At 36.2% G+C, this 15,043-nt stretch overlaps 1 protein-coding gene across 1 annotated transcript in view; it reads left to right on the top strand.

The window, feature by feature from the left end:
- LMTK2 (lemur tyrosine kinase 2) overlaps positions 1-15,043 on the top strand; it is a 44,047-nt gene that overhangs the window by 1,449 nt on the left and 27,555 nt on the right. Inside the window, exons 2-3 of the mRNA XM_074919125.1 lie at positions 13,371-13,495; positions 14,294-14,438. Of these exons, the coding sequence (XP_074775226.1) occupies positions 13,371-13,495; positions 14,294-14,438 (270 nt within the window). The remainder of the gene's footprint in view (positions 1-13,370; positions 13,496-14,293; positions 14,439-15,043) is intronic.

The raw sequence follows: 15,043 nt of genomic DNA, 5'->3' as shown, positions 1-15,043 counted from the left end.
GGTCTTCCTTTCTATAAAAGTAAACTTCTGAAAAAGAGAAAACAGTCAATCAACTCTGTATTTCCTTTGAGACTAAATTATAGTTTTATCATTTATGAAATACTTGAAGTTTGTCCAAATAATATTAACTTGTCATCAAGCTATAAGATAAGACAGCAGAATCGGTTCTGTGTGGAGGTCTTTTCTGACTTTCTGTGTCTTACTTTTCCTGAAATGTGATTAATTTTTCTGTTTAAGGGTAGATGTCAGAGTGTCAGCATTCTGTGGGTTTTTTTAAACAAAAATTCCTCTTTGCTGTAAGGACTATGCTATGTATCTGACAAAGCTGGGAGATCCAAACATAATATGAAACTGGTAAAAAGCTGCATTCTTGGAATGAAAAGCTGATTGGACAAAATGCAAGAGATTGATTGTATTAAAGTGTTTGGGGTGTTTTTAATTTTGCTTTTTTAAAAGGCCATATCAGGCATGCTAAGTGCAGTACTGCTAAGAAAAGTGATGTTGTAACAATTGTACTCATACTAATGAGATATTGTAAATTTATATATTGGTTTTGTTTATAATTTAGGCCATAGTGTGTATGCATGGGATGTTATCTAAAGTTCAGCAAACTGCCAAATTCTGTCATGAAAAACCATGAACTCCAGGGAATTGCTGCTTTCCACTGTATCTTTACCCATATAGTAAGAAGCAACATACTTGGATTATTCTATTGGCAGATATTTAGTATTTGAACCTTTAGGGCCTCAAGAGGAACCTTTTTCAGTTTCACTGGCATCACTTTTCCTGGGAAGACTTCCTACTGAATGAAATAATGTGCACAGATGGCTTTGTGTGCAACAGATTTTTAGCCTGCACCATCATCACAACAGCAGTAACCAGTTAGAAAGCTACAAGGACTTTCTTTTTGGTTTTCTTCCTTTGAATAGCTTACCAGTGGATGACAATGAGACTGTTTTGTCTTGTACCTTCTCTGTCATACGAGGCAAATTTTATAACCTGTCTGGAAGACAAACCTGTGACTATTGTGCTGCTTTAAGAATCATGAATTGTCTTTAAAACCAGCTTTAGCCATACTGTGAATTTCTCTCTCATATATCCCATGACAGGTGGCTTTGATTTCTTGTATTGGGATGGCAGTCTCTGATGGGCTCCATTCTGGGCCTTGGCAGTTTTTGCAGTTCACTGTAGCACTTGGTCTGATACATACGAGTTGTAAACTTGGGAAGAATTTAATGGGCTTTTCATAAAATAATCAGTAACTGCTTTCAGAATTATTTCAGGATCCAAATTCTTCACCTAGGAAGAATGGTTGCTTTTTTGACAATGGAGAAACATTTTGATGTGTGGTTGCTCTGAGCTTGTTACAGGAAAGGTGGGAATAGGGAATACGCAAAAAAAGAAGGCAGGTGTCTGTAGTTGTTGTAGTGAACTTTGTGCAATAGTTCACAGAATATACCCATAATAAATTAACTTTTATTTTGGGGAGGAAGCTGGAAAGCAGGAAGTGGTGATGGGCAGGTTCTAGCAAGACTAGATTGGATTCCTTGTTCAAAAATGCTCCATTTTTTGGACCTGCTGTGAAAGTATGCCAGACTGTGGCTGGGGAACTGTCAAGTTCCCAGGGCCTTGATCAAGATGACTGCCACTCTTTTTAAGTATGGCTTCATAGTGTTTGTAGATGAAGGTATGCATTGATGTTGTGTTCTATATTTGTCTTGCATTTTTGAGGTTATATTTCTTAACTTTTTTTTTTTTTTTTCCTTTTAACAATAAGGAGAGGAGGTAAAGGAAATAAGACTTTAACTGTTCCCCTGGTAGGGTTCATAGCAATTACTATAGGAAAAACGATGCTGAAGATGCTACTAGCTAAAAATACTTTGACCAACTTAGATTTAATTTATTCTGTGAATGGAAAAGGAGGATACTGATATGTGCTGTGATAGTTCTGAATTTAAGGTTTCACTTTATACTGGAGGTGAGAGCTGGGGCAGGTCTACTGGAAAGGAGTTCATAGAATGAAGTGCTGCAGTTGTTTTGAGCCTGTGGAGTCTTGGTGATTTTACCTGAACACATCAGACTGAGATGACTTCCACTTTCAGTACTGTGTGGCTGAAGTAAGGGCATTGGGAACTACTCTTTAGCAGCAGTATTTTGCAGCCAAACATAGTTATAAACTGACATGTCTGCTTTACTGTGCTAAAGCTTTACATTTACATTCAGGATCTCTTTCTGTTCTTCTGACTTGGATTTCCATACTTGACCTTAATTCAGCTGCCTCTCCAAGAAAGCTGAGAATCTGAATCAAGGCTGTGTATTTAATGTCAGACAAAGTATTTCAACCATCTCTGTGCGCTTTGCAAATACAAAGTAACAGAGTCTCAAAAATTTTCTTATTTTCCCGTAAAACTTGAATAGATGGTAGCATTTTTGGCAGGTGTGTTCAGTTTTACATTTGGGATGAATTGTGCAGTCTGTTCATTTAAACTGAAACATCTGGGCTGGTGCCTACATGCTTGCTCTGATTGTGTTGAGAACCTCAGTCTTGGGGACTGAATGGACCAGTTGAATGTCACAGCAGTGAGTCCTTGCTGATGAGCTTAGTCATGTACAGTCCAGGAAAAGACACTTAGAAATTGATGTATACTATCTAGAGACATCCATCTAGGTGTTCATGCAGCTGTATTTAGTATAGTCAGCTAGCCATAGATGACAAGTTAAAACTTAGAGATGAAGTCACCTTTTGATTTATTAAGATGCGCTCTGTAGCATATATGTATAGGCTCTTGGGAAAATTGTTGCTTTGGCTTGGTGTTCTACTTGGAGTTCTGTCAACCTCGGGTCCAGTTGTGGTTGTGGCCTGTGGTTTGGTACAATGTAAAATGTCTGACACTTGCACATAGTAAGAAAAGCAATTTTCTAAGCATATGTAAGTCAGTGACTTGGATCACTTGAAGTTAAGAAAAATCTTGCTTGTAAAGTGGGGGTTTTAATTAATGGTATATACTTTTCTTGGGAGTGGTCTATCTTCCCTCCTCCTTTCAAGCATTAAACTCGTCTACTTCTCCCTATATGTCTTTTTCTAGCTTCTGTCCCAGACACCTAATAATTGTAGAGCTAGAGCTGCTAAGTTGTCTTTTATCTTTTGTTTCTATCTGTGAGTTTGTGACTCTGAGGTAAGAAGCCAACCCTGACTCTTTGGCCTGGAGGGATGTTCCATGCAAGGCTTTGTTCACAGGCTTGGTCTACTTTCTCTGCCCCTGGCTGTAAAGTGTCTGGACTTTGGTACAACTAAAGCAGTCCTTGCAGGAGGAGGTAATTTCTCACATCTTGAATGCTTGGGTGTATTTAGTAATTCCTCCAGTATCATTGCAACATATTAAGATAGTACTGATCAGAGACAGTCTAAAGGTATTTTGTCATATCATCAGGCACAGATCATTGGTTTGAAATGGCTCATTAGTTAGTGCTGGTTTTGCCCCAGATCCTGTAAAAAACCAAAAAGTTTGTATTACGTAGTGAGATCTGGCATTCCATTTGAAAAAAAGCACAGAAGACAAAATTATGTTTTGGGGGGCTACTGTCAGGCAAATCTGAATAGAAGTAATTTTCTGGGCGTTACCATAGTCTGGTTTCAGTCACTATCCATGCTTGGTTTACCTGCACAGGGTAAAGGGACCCACAGTCAGTATAATGCCAGAGGCTACAAAAGTTGTAGTTCTCTCTCCAGTTCTGCAGCAGAAGGGCAGAACATGGAGTACTGGAGTCTTCCTTAGACTTTACTTTGGGTCTGCCTTTCTGTTTGGTGTGTGCGCCTAGTATCTGAAGCTTGATAGGTTCTGGATACAATTTGCAATAGCTTCAGTGCTTTTATTGCTCTCTATGAACTCTTTGTTCTTACTGTACTGCTGTTATGAAAGGTCTTGAGCAACTTCAGTGCTACTAGAAACATTTTGTAGACACTTTTATAATCAGAAATGTACAAAGTGTATCAGGATAGCTGTTCCAGTCTACATGCATAGTTTAAGCACAACCTGTAGCAAGGTATTGTGCCACCTCGGGCAGGGTGATGGTGTGAAACAAGTTATGTCAGTGAATTGTCTTCTGTGGGATTTTCAGTGTGAGATGCTGGTACAAAGTAACACACCTTGTCTAACACTACTACACTTGCAAAAGTTTCCTTAGTGGTAAGGAAACATCACTGCAGTGACTTTAAGTGACATGACTTTTTTTTAGGACTACCTTTACACCCTAAGGTGGCTTTGGTATGAAAGAAGTGTAGAAAATTTTAACAGTAGACTTTTGAGTGCTGGCTTTTAAGCTTTCATCAGGTAGACCTGATCCAGTTCTTCAACATCAGTCATTCATTTTATGGCCTGTTCTTGCTAGGATCCTTCGGTTACGAATAGGGATGAGAAATAGAGCTGGACAAGCTCTTTCGGCAAAATGCTCCTTCTAACTTTCCTACGTTTCTTAACCCAGTTGTACATCAGAGTTGGAAATACATCTACTGTAAAATCAAGATTCTAGAAAATCCCATCACGTGAAGGTTGCATGTATGGATGTCATTCACATGAACCAAAAGAAATTAGTCTCTTCAAAATCAGTATATATTAATAGGTCGTATTCCTGTCAAATGGTGGGAGAAACAGATACTGTTGTTTTGGTTTCTGCAGGTACTTCTAATGGTTTAGGATACCATGATGTGTAATCTTCTCGTACTGCTTGAATGACTGTGGTCTACCCTGTTTAAAAAAAAAAATAATCTACAACTTCTGTGCCTGACTGTTGGAGAAATGGTATAGCAGATGAAAACATACTGTACTTGAGCAGGAATTAATTGTCAAAAGCAGCATCTAGCAGTATAGAATGAAGTATGCTCAGCAGAATTTTTACATATATATATATATATACACACACACACTCTCTCTTAAGAATCAGATGGTGCCTTTGCAAGATAATAATGCTACCCAGATTTTCCAGAAATACTGCCATGAAGGCATAGGGTACATAATTATTTAACATGTATATTTTTTACCTTGTCTTAAGATGCCTTTGTGCAAACATGAGATTCTAACACTGAAACTTCAAACAGATCTCACTCTGTAAACACTTGAAGTACTAGCCTATATTTAGTCCTTATTAAAATTGAGCAGTATGCTGTTGTGTGAGTAATTCTCTGACATTACTGGGAAGACTTGTAGGGTAATAGAATCAGGACAGAAATGTAAAACTAATCCCAGCTCACAGTTTTACAAGTTACTAACTGTTCAGCCAACACTCAGTCCAGGACAAGTGTTCAGAAAAAAAATGAGGATTGTAGTGTGTTGTTCTGAGGGTGCTGTACTACATGAGAATCCAGCATCCCCCCAGATAGTCTTGCCTTAGGATATGTAACCTGTGCCACCCAAAGTGTATAAAGTGGACTTATGCAGCTGTAGAAGCTAGTTTGAAACACAGTGTAAAAGTATTTAGGGGGAGCATGAAACAAAACAGTTTGAAAAAGTGTTGGCTTAGATTGCAGCATAAACTACTTCTTTTTAAGGACAAATGGGAGGACTGAAATAAATTGCCAAGCATTGTTGTCATACAGAATTACACATCCAGTTGTGATATGAAACAGCTAAGATTTCTTCTTGAAGGTATTGTAACTTGTTGCATAGGGCAGTAGTGATTTCAGGGTCATGTTTTCACAAAATACATCTGTGAAACTGGCTTTTGTCACTGTAGAACTCTAGGACACAAGGTGGGCTGGAGGAGTGTGTCAGAGGTTTTTTATTGCTTTATGGGGAAGAACTGTAGGAAATTGCCACTCGCTGTCTTCGTTACCCTTATTTCTGATGATTAACTACTGTAAAGAAGAAAAGCCATTGCTTTTTCAAAAGAATTGTCTGTGCACATGTATCGGCCTTTCATTCCACCCACCTCCCCCACAAGGGACTTAAATAATAGAGTTCTAGGCTAAGTTAAGGACTGTGTTTGACAAGTTGAGTAGAAGGGTGAAATGTCTCCATTTCTATCTAGAAGAATATAGTAACAGAGTAACCTGTAGGTGACTTCTGGTTTTGTGGAGTTTTGTCTGCTACTGCGGAAAGTCTTGTCATCTTACATCTTCCTAAGTGTGAGACTTTGATTTAGGCCATGTAACACAATTCCGATTTAGGCAAGGAATAGTTTTATTGGCAGACTGTTAATTGCTGCTTCTTGTATTCAGAAATATTAAATGCAAGTGTGCACCAATAACTTGGACAGCTGTAGCTTTAAGTCCTTAAGAGTTTTTTTCTTGAGACTGTATCTAGCAGTAAGGATTTTCCACATTGTAAGGAAGAAGGGAAAATAAAACTAGGTGATAAAGAGCTTTTGCATCAAGATAAATTTGTAATATCCATACTGAAGGTTATTTCTGTTAGTTATGCACACTTTGCGTTATCTAATACAAGGGTAGTAATAATGTAATGAGAGGATAGACTTTTGAGGTAACTCTCTTCAATTAATAAAATTTTGAATAGTTTGTTCCTTATTATAGTTTTAAAATTTTAAATATTTGTGTTTTCTTTGAATAGCAATAAGTACTAAAAATCTGAAAGCTGAGAAGTTCAGGTATAAACTGAGAACGTCATTAAAGCCCCTTAAGGACTATTATATATATCTCTTCTTAGGGATTTGCTCAATGGAGGAATATTTCCAGTCTCTGCTTGAAATACGTTGGGCATTTGGAAACAGTTTTAGATTTCTTTAAGGTGCTGGCATTCTGTTGAGGACATTAAGTCAATGAAAGTCATCTGAGATCTTGGAAATGTTTTGTCCTGCTGTACTGGTAAGTGGTTGTTCAAAGGTCTGACTGGAATTTGGAGAGCCTCTTACCTGAAAATTCTCTTCTTTTTATTCCCAAAAGAATGTCTGAAGTGCAAATAACACTCCTTCAGAACTTGTGTTAAGTTTTTGTTTGCTTGTGTTGTATCTTAGTTGAAGGTGGTTAGTGATTTGAATGCAGTTCTGTCGCAGTGTTGTAAAGCCTATTGTAATATAGCGTTGCACAACCAAATGATGGTACTGCACGCACTTCTGCTGAAACTTATTTTCAAAAATGATGCTGTTTGGCTCGATTGTTAAATGGAGCATAGCAGGAAAAAATTGAGATGACAGGAATGCACTAATGGAATGTGCTCTTGAGTTGGGTTTTTTTGGTGAAATATGGGAGTTGCAATGCATGTTGTGCTTTACCTTGTCGTACAAATCGGATATACACAGTAGATGTGTCTAAAATTGTTTTGAATAGGCTTTTGTTTAGTATTCTACCTGTTACCTTAGGCCTTCAGAATTTATCTGTATTGGTTTTGAGCCTATTACTAGCAAACCTCTGAAGATTTCAGGTAGTAAATAAATGCAGGAGAAAGCCTTTGTGAGGAAAAGATAATGATCTGAATCTGACTTGCGGAGAATGCTTTCCCACTTAATTGCTAGAATAGAAGAGAATGACATCATTATTTAGGAAAGTCAGGATAGCTTTTAAAATCATATTTATCAAACCCACCATAAATTAGAGGGATATTACACTTTTTAATCTTGTTACATTAATATCCATTAAATGTGGAGTAAGTAAACTGATCAAGTTTATGAAAGATACCACGGAAGTAGCTAGGGAGCAAAGTTAAGCTTGGTCATTCATTAGTATTTTAAAGGCTGCTCTGTTGCACCTTGGTGTCATAAAATAGCATCTCAGTTCATGATCATATAATTTGACGGTGTCCAAGAGACAGTTTAAGTGACTGCTGTCATGCTAGATTTGTGCTGGAAATAGTTATAGCTATTAGTGCAGTACTGTCATTTATATAGCTGCTCTTGAAAGAAAAGAGGCTCTTGCTTATGCAGTGGGACTGTTGTCGCATAGCAACTACTGTGCTGAAAGCTTAAAATCAGATGCTCCCTTGAAGCTTACTGTGCCCTAATAACGCTTAATTTATCTGGGCCTTGCACTACCTTTATCGCAGTAGTGAATGTCTTTTATTACTGTACTCAGTAATGTCTGTCATGTACACTTTTTTTCTCCAAGCTTAGAACTGTGTGATGGTGTGCATTTTTTAGCCCAATTTCCTGAAGGTTGAGACCATAATAATGTGATTAATCACAATGAATGAAATTTGAGAGAGTCAGAGTTCAAGTGTGATGGCCTTTTATAATCTGATAGTAGAAGACAGGCAAGCCTACCTTCCCTCATATGGACAGGCAGTTGTGCCTGGTCCTCTATTGTTTGGAGTGGTGCTGTTGGTTGGCAAGTGAACCCGGATGGACCATTTGGCTAGCTGACATGCTTGTTGCTCCTAATTAATGGTAGTGAAGGATGTCACAGGTGGATGACATATTGTGGGTGTTTGAGAGTATTGTGAGTAGACTGGGAAATTGAATAGAGAAGGAAGCTGGTTGTAGTGAGAAACAAACTTGTGTTTGCTTAGGTGTTGGATTTGGTAGTTGGTGAACTACCTTATGAAGAAAGTAGACTTGAAAGAAACTTAGGAGGGTATAGAGAATCCTGACATATATAAGTTGTTTTGAAATATGCTTTGTATGAAAATATCATTTTTTCCACCCCTGGAAACATTCTAATACATACTGAAGTGTACATTCTCGTGTCTATACTTGATCCAAAGAATGCCAGCATAATTTCTCATCATTGTTTCTTCAGTGAGCATGTTTACGTACTTGCCTGTGTACAGGGTTTGACTTCAGGTGTGCTGTGCTCAAACTTAGACATCAGTGTAAAACTTGCTTATGAAATGGCAGTCTTCAGATGTGCTGAAGAATCTGCTTCAATAGCTATTAATGAAATACCTACCTCAGCCAGAGCCTTGGATTGTTTATGATACCATACTGTTAAGAACTGAGTAAATAACAGCATAGAATTAGTATTTAATACTGTGAGGCTTTGAAAAAAAGACCTTATTTTCTGTGTTGATAATTTGGGACCATCTAGATACCATTTTGAGATGGAACATTTACTAGCACAGAGTTCTTTGTAAGGAGTTAATGTTGTGTTAACCTCGCAGTAACATGTATAGTAACACAGACACACTGCATCTCCTGCTTATTTTAATATAGTAGTGATATAATCCAGGCCTCATCCTCATGCTTAAGTAGTTTGGATATACCAGACCAAGGTAGTCTAGACTGTATTAACTGATAGGAAGCCTTATATTGTTGGCATTTTATATACAGTATTTTTTTAATCTCTTTTGCAGTTCCTTTCCTAAAGAACAGATTCTGACTTTTGGATAGATAGTAAGTTGTGGTAGGTTGTTACCGCCTAGGGTTACATTAAATATAGGATAGGTTTTTAAGCTGAGAAGATATGCTTAGGTACATTTATTAAGTTCTCTACTTTTAGGATATGTTAAGATTCTTAACTTCTGCATTCCGTATGAAATTGATATTTATTGGATTTTATCTAGGTTTAGATTAAAATTAATTAAATTTATAATGTATTTTAACAGGGTTTTTTATTAAAGAAAACTGGCTTTTATAATGACTATATAAAATGGTCCTCTGTTTAATTGAATGGATTTCTTTCTGGTTGCTTTTTCAGTCAGGCTCTTATAATAAATAGGTGTTGTTTCTTCATACTTTCACAATTTACAAACAAAAGGGGGTATTAAACATTTACCTTTTCAATTCCAAGTCATTTTACAAAGCTCCAGTGAATTAATCGTTCTATGGAAAGCGTTGAAAAGTGCAGAAGAGGTTATACTGCAGCAGATTTTTCAACACTTTGTCAAACACCAGTTCCAATACTTACTCAGTGACTTCCATCCTGAATATGTATTTATGCAAGTTATTAAAATAACTTCACATAATAAATTTTAGTCCAATTACAGGTTGCCATCATTTTATACTTAATTTTACATTCTTTTTTTTAAAGTGCAAATTAAAAGATATCACTTATTAATGACTATGTGAGAGACTTCAAAGTTTATCCAAATAGAGATGGATTCTTTAATTCTTAGTAAGTAGCTCTTGTATGAGTCATTCTATAAGTGCTGCAGAAACTTGCCCGTGATAATTGGTGTTTTTCTTGTATTAAAGCATCTTTTTATAACTTTGTGTGTGTAATTTGCCTTGTGCTTTTGGAAGTTTAGATGATTTCCATCTTCTTAATGAACTGTTAATGGCTAGCTGCCTTTTCAAAGGTGATCTTTGCTTTCCTATTTTTTTAAAACTTCAATACTTTCTCCAATAAATTACTGTTAATTCACACAGTTTCTTTTCTTGGGAATTATAAAAGGTCTGTAAGGTTAGGAAGTAACATAATGAACAACAACAACAACAACGGGTTTTTTCTGTATTCATTCTAGGACACGGTTACATTATTGAGAAGAGTGTGATTTGCATAAAGCCTTAGATTTTTAGGCTTGATAAATGTGTAATTTTCTTTACAGAAGGAATTAAAAAAAAGTTGTCTTTTTCATATGAAAAAATAGCCAAATATATGTGCATTTTATCTAACATTAACAGTAAATGCAGCTTATGGTTGTTCTCATTATGTCTCATTTTGAGTTAAATAAACCAGAAAATTGGCCTAAGACCATTGGAGCTTGAATCCTCCTAGCTGGATTTGCTGTCATAACTTGTAACTTCTGGGATGTCAGAAGTGGGATTCTAAGTTGGAGTGTGCATGATAACGTTAATGTAAATACATGTTGTGGTCATGTTTAGTGTAGTTGTGATAGTCTAAGGGCAATGGTGAGAAGTTTGTAGGTGTAGAGATAACATCTTCTACTAGACCAGCTAATATAATTACAATAGATGTTCATTTGGATGCACGGCCCCTTGTCAGGTCTTGGAAAGAAGCAGTAAGGTTGAAAGCAGTAAAGCAACTGTTGAAGAATTGCTCGAAGATTTGGTTGAGGCTGTTCAAAAAGACCATCTAGAAGAAGATACGGTATTTGGAACAGGGGAGGATGCTAATGAGAAGTGATAATGCTAATCTCCTGTGGGGAACAGGAAGACACTGTGAAATTCGTTAGCTATGTGGGCATTAAAAAGGAGACATTATAGTGTACCCTAAACCCAAAATAAAAGTTTGATAGATTCTGTGAGTGTTACATACTTGACAGCTTTATACCTCCCTCTTAAGGATCTGGTCTGCGGTTAGCCTCTGAATAGCATTGTTTTAAGTCATGCTAGTAATGAGTTCTGTGAATAATAAAACATGCTGTTGGTGCCCGAGTTCATTGTGCAGTGATCTACTTTTGCTTGGCTAACTCTCCCAGATGCATCTGGTACACTGGATGAAACATTCTTGGGGGTTCAGGAGTGTTAATCTACTGGGAGGAATATATATTGTACTTGTGGTGATGCGTTCCTGGGTGTTTAGTCAGGGAAAACTTGGATCTGTTCAGTAGATAGTCTGTGGTGAGTTCTCTTTTCAGTGAAGTTGGTGGTGAAGGTGAGGAAGTTGTTTGGAAGTTAGGTGGAATGGTTTTAGAAAAATGTCTTTAATATTTTTAATTAGTAATACCTCGTAATGCTTACTTTTTTGGTAGTAAAGCTACCTTTTATTATTTGGTTTCAGGTAGAAGTTCAAAGGGATCTCTTAAATTTTATCTAAAGCTATATTACCTGTGTGTGTGTTTGTTACAGTAATTTGGCTAATGACTTCACAAAACACTTGTATCTGTGGTTTAGGTAATTTTCAGTCTAGTAAGGTTACTGAAAATCTGAAAGAAGTAAACATAAATCAGCTGTTACCTTCCCCTTTTTTCTTTTGATGCTTACAAATGGGAAAATACATGGTTGTTATGTGGAGGACTTGATTTGAATGAATATAATTTGTTCTATTGAGAGCCCTCTTCAGAGATTTCTTTTCAGAATTTTGGCTAAAAGGTGGTGAATAGCCTTATATCGTGGTTGATCTGCATTTGAACAGTACGTAATATCTACAAATGCAGTATTCATGTTCTCTTAAGAGGTTAGAATGCCAGAGCTATTGTGGAAACCAGAGACAGTATCACTTGTTTGAAAACCTTCCTTTTTTGGTTAACTTTTATTGTTGTTTAGATAATATTCCTAATTCTACAGAAAATGTCATCTTCTGAAAATATGGTAGCACTCTTTAAAGCAGTATTTTGATTATGTCAATTTGCAATTTACGTGTAATTAAAATAAGTAATTATTCTGTGGAGCATGATGAAAAGCTGTAGGTTTTTCTGGAAACCTCTTAATTACTTGTCGGTTTTTTGAAGGTTTAAGAGATAGGTGGAGAAGTTTGTATGTCCCTTAACTAGTGATCAGCTTCTGATTTTCTTTATTGTTGAGGCTTCATTTATACTATATTATGTTGTCAGATGTTCCCATTGATACTTGGATGTTCCCATAAAATCCTGTCAGTCCAAGTCACCTGACATTGTCAAACTGCAACACTGATGTCATATCTAAATATATTTGAATTGGATGTGGTCTAACTGTGCTTCCAGCCCTCGTGGCAGTACTCGTTTAAAACGAAACAACAAAAACAGACCCTGAAGATGTGTGCTGTGGTCTCCTAGGGAACTATGTATCTTTGTTCTCAATTTAAGATGAAAACAGGGATGAAAATAAGTCTTTGCCAGGGGAATTAAACCTAACATTTTTATAAAATGCCATTTGAGGCTTTTGATCCTTTGTGAGTAATAATAACAACCTGACTTAATCATAGAAAATGTATTGTAGAATGTTTATATATAACATCCTGGAAAATTATTTGGAAGTGTATTTGCAAAATGGTTAGGGATCATGTCTAAAATTCTTAAAATGGAGACAAATTGCCTAATGAATCACAAGAAACAGAAATTGAGGTGGAGCTGATTAAATCCATTGCACTTGTGAAAGCAACTTGTGTATTTGGCAGACTGTCATGAATACATTTATTGAAAGAGACAGTACTGTCTTATAGTAGTATATTTTCAATTTGTACACAAGTTAATTGAGGATTTCTTCTACCTGCCTTCTCTCAGGACAGGTGTGTTAGCTCACAAGAAATGTCTTCAAAAAGATCAGATTTCTAATATCCGTGTTTAAATATCTATATAAATTTGTTGACTTGAACAGAATCCTGAGGCTTGGCACTATCACTGTTCATCATCTACTTCAGTAAATCGTGCTGACTGTGGCCTCTTAGCTTGTATCAGATAAGTCCAGAATGATGCAGGTAGGTGGTAGAACATGGATATATTTTGCCAGTTTGTACTTTTATCCAGTTTCCTCTTCTTTTTTTATCATATCCACAGAGTTGAATGTTCAAAGTCTTTTAAATTAATGCAGATGGATAATATATTTTGAAGGAACTTCTTAAAATGCTAATTGCATTTATATAATAATGCATATATGTTTGTTTTTAGGAGAAGTAGCTACAGCTGAAGTTTCTTCATCTTTTGTGATTCTATCTGTATGTACTCTAGTAGTACTGGTAATACTGCTTGCCAACTGTGTCTCCTGCTGTAAAGACCCTGAGATAGATTTCAAGGTAAGCATCTGAAGTTACAAATGTATATACAAGTGGTATTCTTAGCTGCATTCTGATATCCAGAATACTTGATTATTTGTGCTAATACTCTGCAGTTATTGACACTTCAGTGTCACTGTACGTTCTCTCTTTTGAAATAGCCAGCAACTGTATTTCTACATGCTGTGAAGTCTTGCTGCAACCATTTATTTTAAATACTTGGTCCATGCTGCAGTAAGGATCTTCAGTGTCTTTTCAAAATCATTACTAGCTAGCAGGATCAGTAAGAAAAGTATACCCTTGAGACAATTTTGCTGTAAAGAACCTTTTTGGGTTTTTTTCTGTGTTATTCTTTTATTTTGTTTCTCTTAGTCTGCTGATAGGGTTTAAGATGCTCCTGTTTGAATAAGAATGCTGAAGATACATATCCACTTTACCAAAACTCTTGGGGGGAAATTGTTATCAGAGAACTGTTAATTTTGCAACATTAGTTATTGATGTTCCTAAAATTGAGGTTTGTTTTCATTTCTGAATAGAGAATAATTGGCTTCAGCAGTTCATGGTAATTCATTCGAAGCTGTGGATAGCATTTAAAGTAAAAAAAAAAAAAAAAAAAAGGCAAAAACAAACACCCCAAACAAACAAGCAAAAAGGAAACAAACACCCTCCCCCCCCTTTTTTTAAAAGCAATACTTGATAAGTTAATTTCTTTAAATCAGTAACAAATTAAGTCTCCTTAACACTGCTCACTCAAGCTATAAGAAATTTATTAGTGCTAATCTTAAAGATCAGCTTGTTTACTAATATTTTTTTTTTCAGGAATTTGAAGATAACTTCGATGATGAAATAGATTTTACACCTCCAGCAGAAGACACCCCATCTGTTCAGTCTCCAGCAGAAGTGTTTACTCTTTCCGTTCCAAATATTGCTTTACCAACTCCTTCCCAGTTTCCATCTCGTACAGGTAAAATACTGTTTTTCAAATAAAATCAAAAGTAGACAATTTTAGTGTCAAAAGTGGGGTGTAGCTGATTATATTTGACTTTACTGTAACAAATGAGTTGTTACAAACTTACACAAACTGAGTAAATATATAGGATATAGGATAAAATGTGGGATATTACTTCAAAAATGTTAATTTATGGCAGGGTGCCATGTAAGGTAGCTTATGAGAATGAGACTAGCTTAAGCGTTTCCAGAGTACTTCCATTAAACCTCTATATACATGAAGGGTTTGAAGTACTCTAGGACATGACATGAGTGACTTCTGCTTTTTAGTGATTTTCTTCCTGGCTAAGTTGTCGTTGGATTTTGTGCATTAGCCTTCAATGCAAGCAAGAGTGAATCTCTCACTTGACAGCAGTGCTGCTGTTGCAGCTGCATGGATTTCTTAATGTCACCATAAAGTTTTCATGCTGTAAATATGGTATTGGTAAGACAGAGCATTACATTTCTTTTCCACGTGTGAAAGGTTTTTTGGAATGTGTTCTTCAAAATACAATTTTTGTAAAAGGAAACTTAAGCATCTTTAATTTTACAAGCATAATTTGGTATAAAGTAGTTGTTCTT

The sequence above is a fragment of the Athene noctua genome, chromosome 15, assembly GCF_965140245.1.
Source record: "Athene noctua chromosome 15, bAthNoc1.hap1.1, whole genome shotgun sequence".
In the NCBI taxonomy this organism is placed as follows: domain Eukaryota; kingdom Metazoa; phylum Chordata; class Aves; order Strigiformes; family Strigidae; genus Athene; species Athene noctua.
The sequence above is the reverse complement of the archived record's forward strand: the minus strand, read 5'-3'. Positions and strand labels throughout refer to the sequence as shown.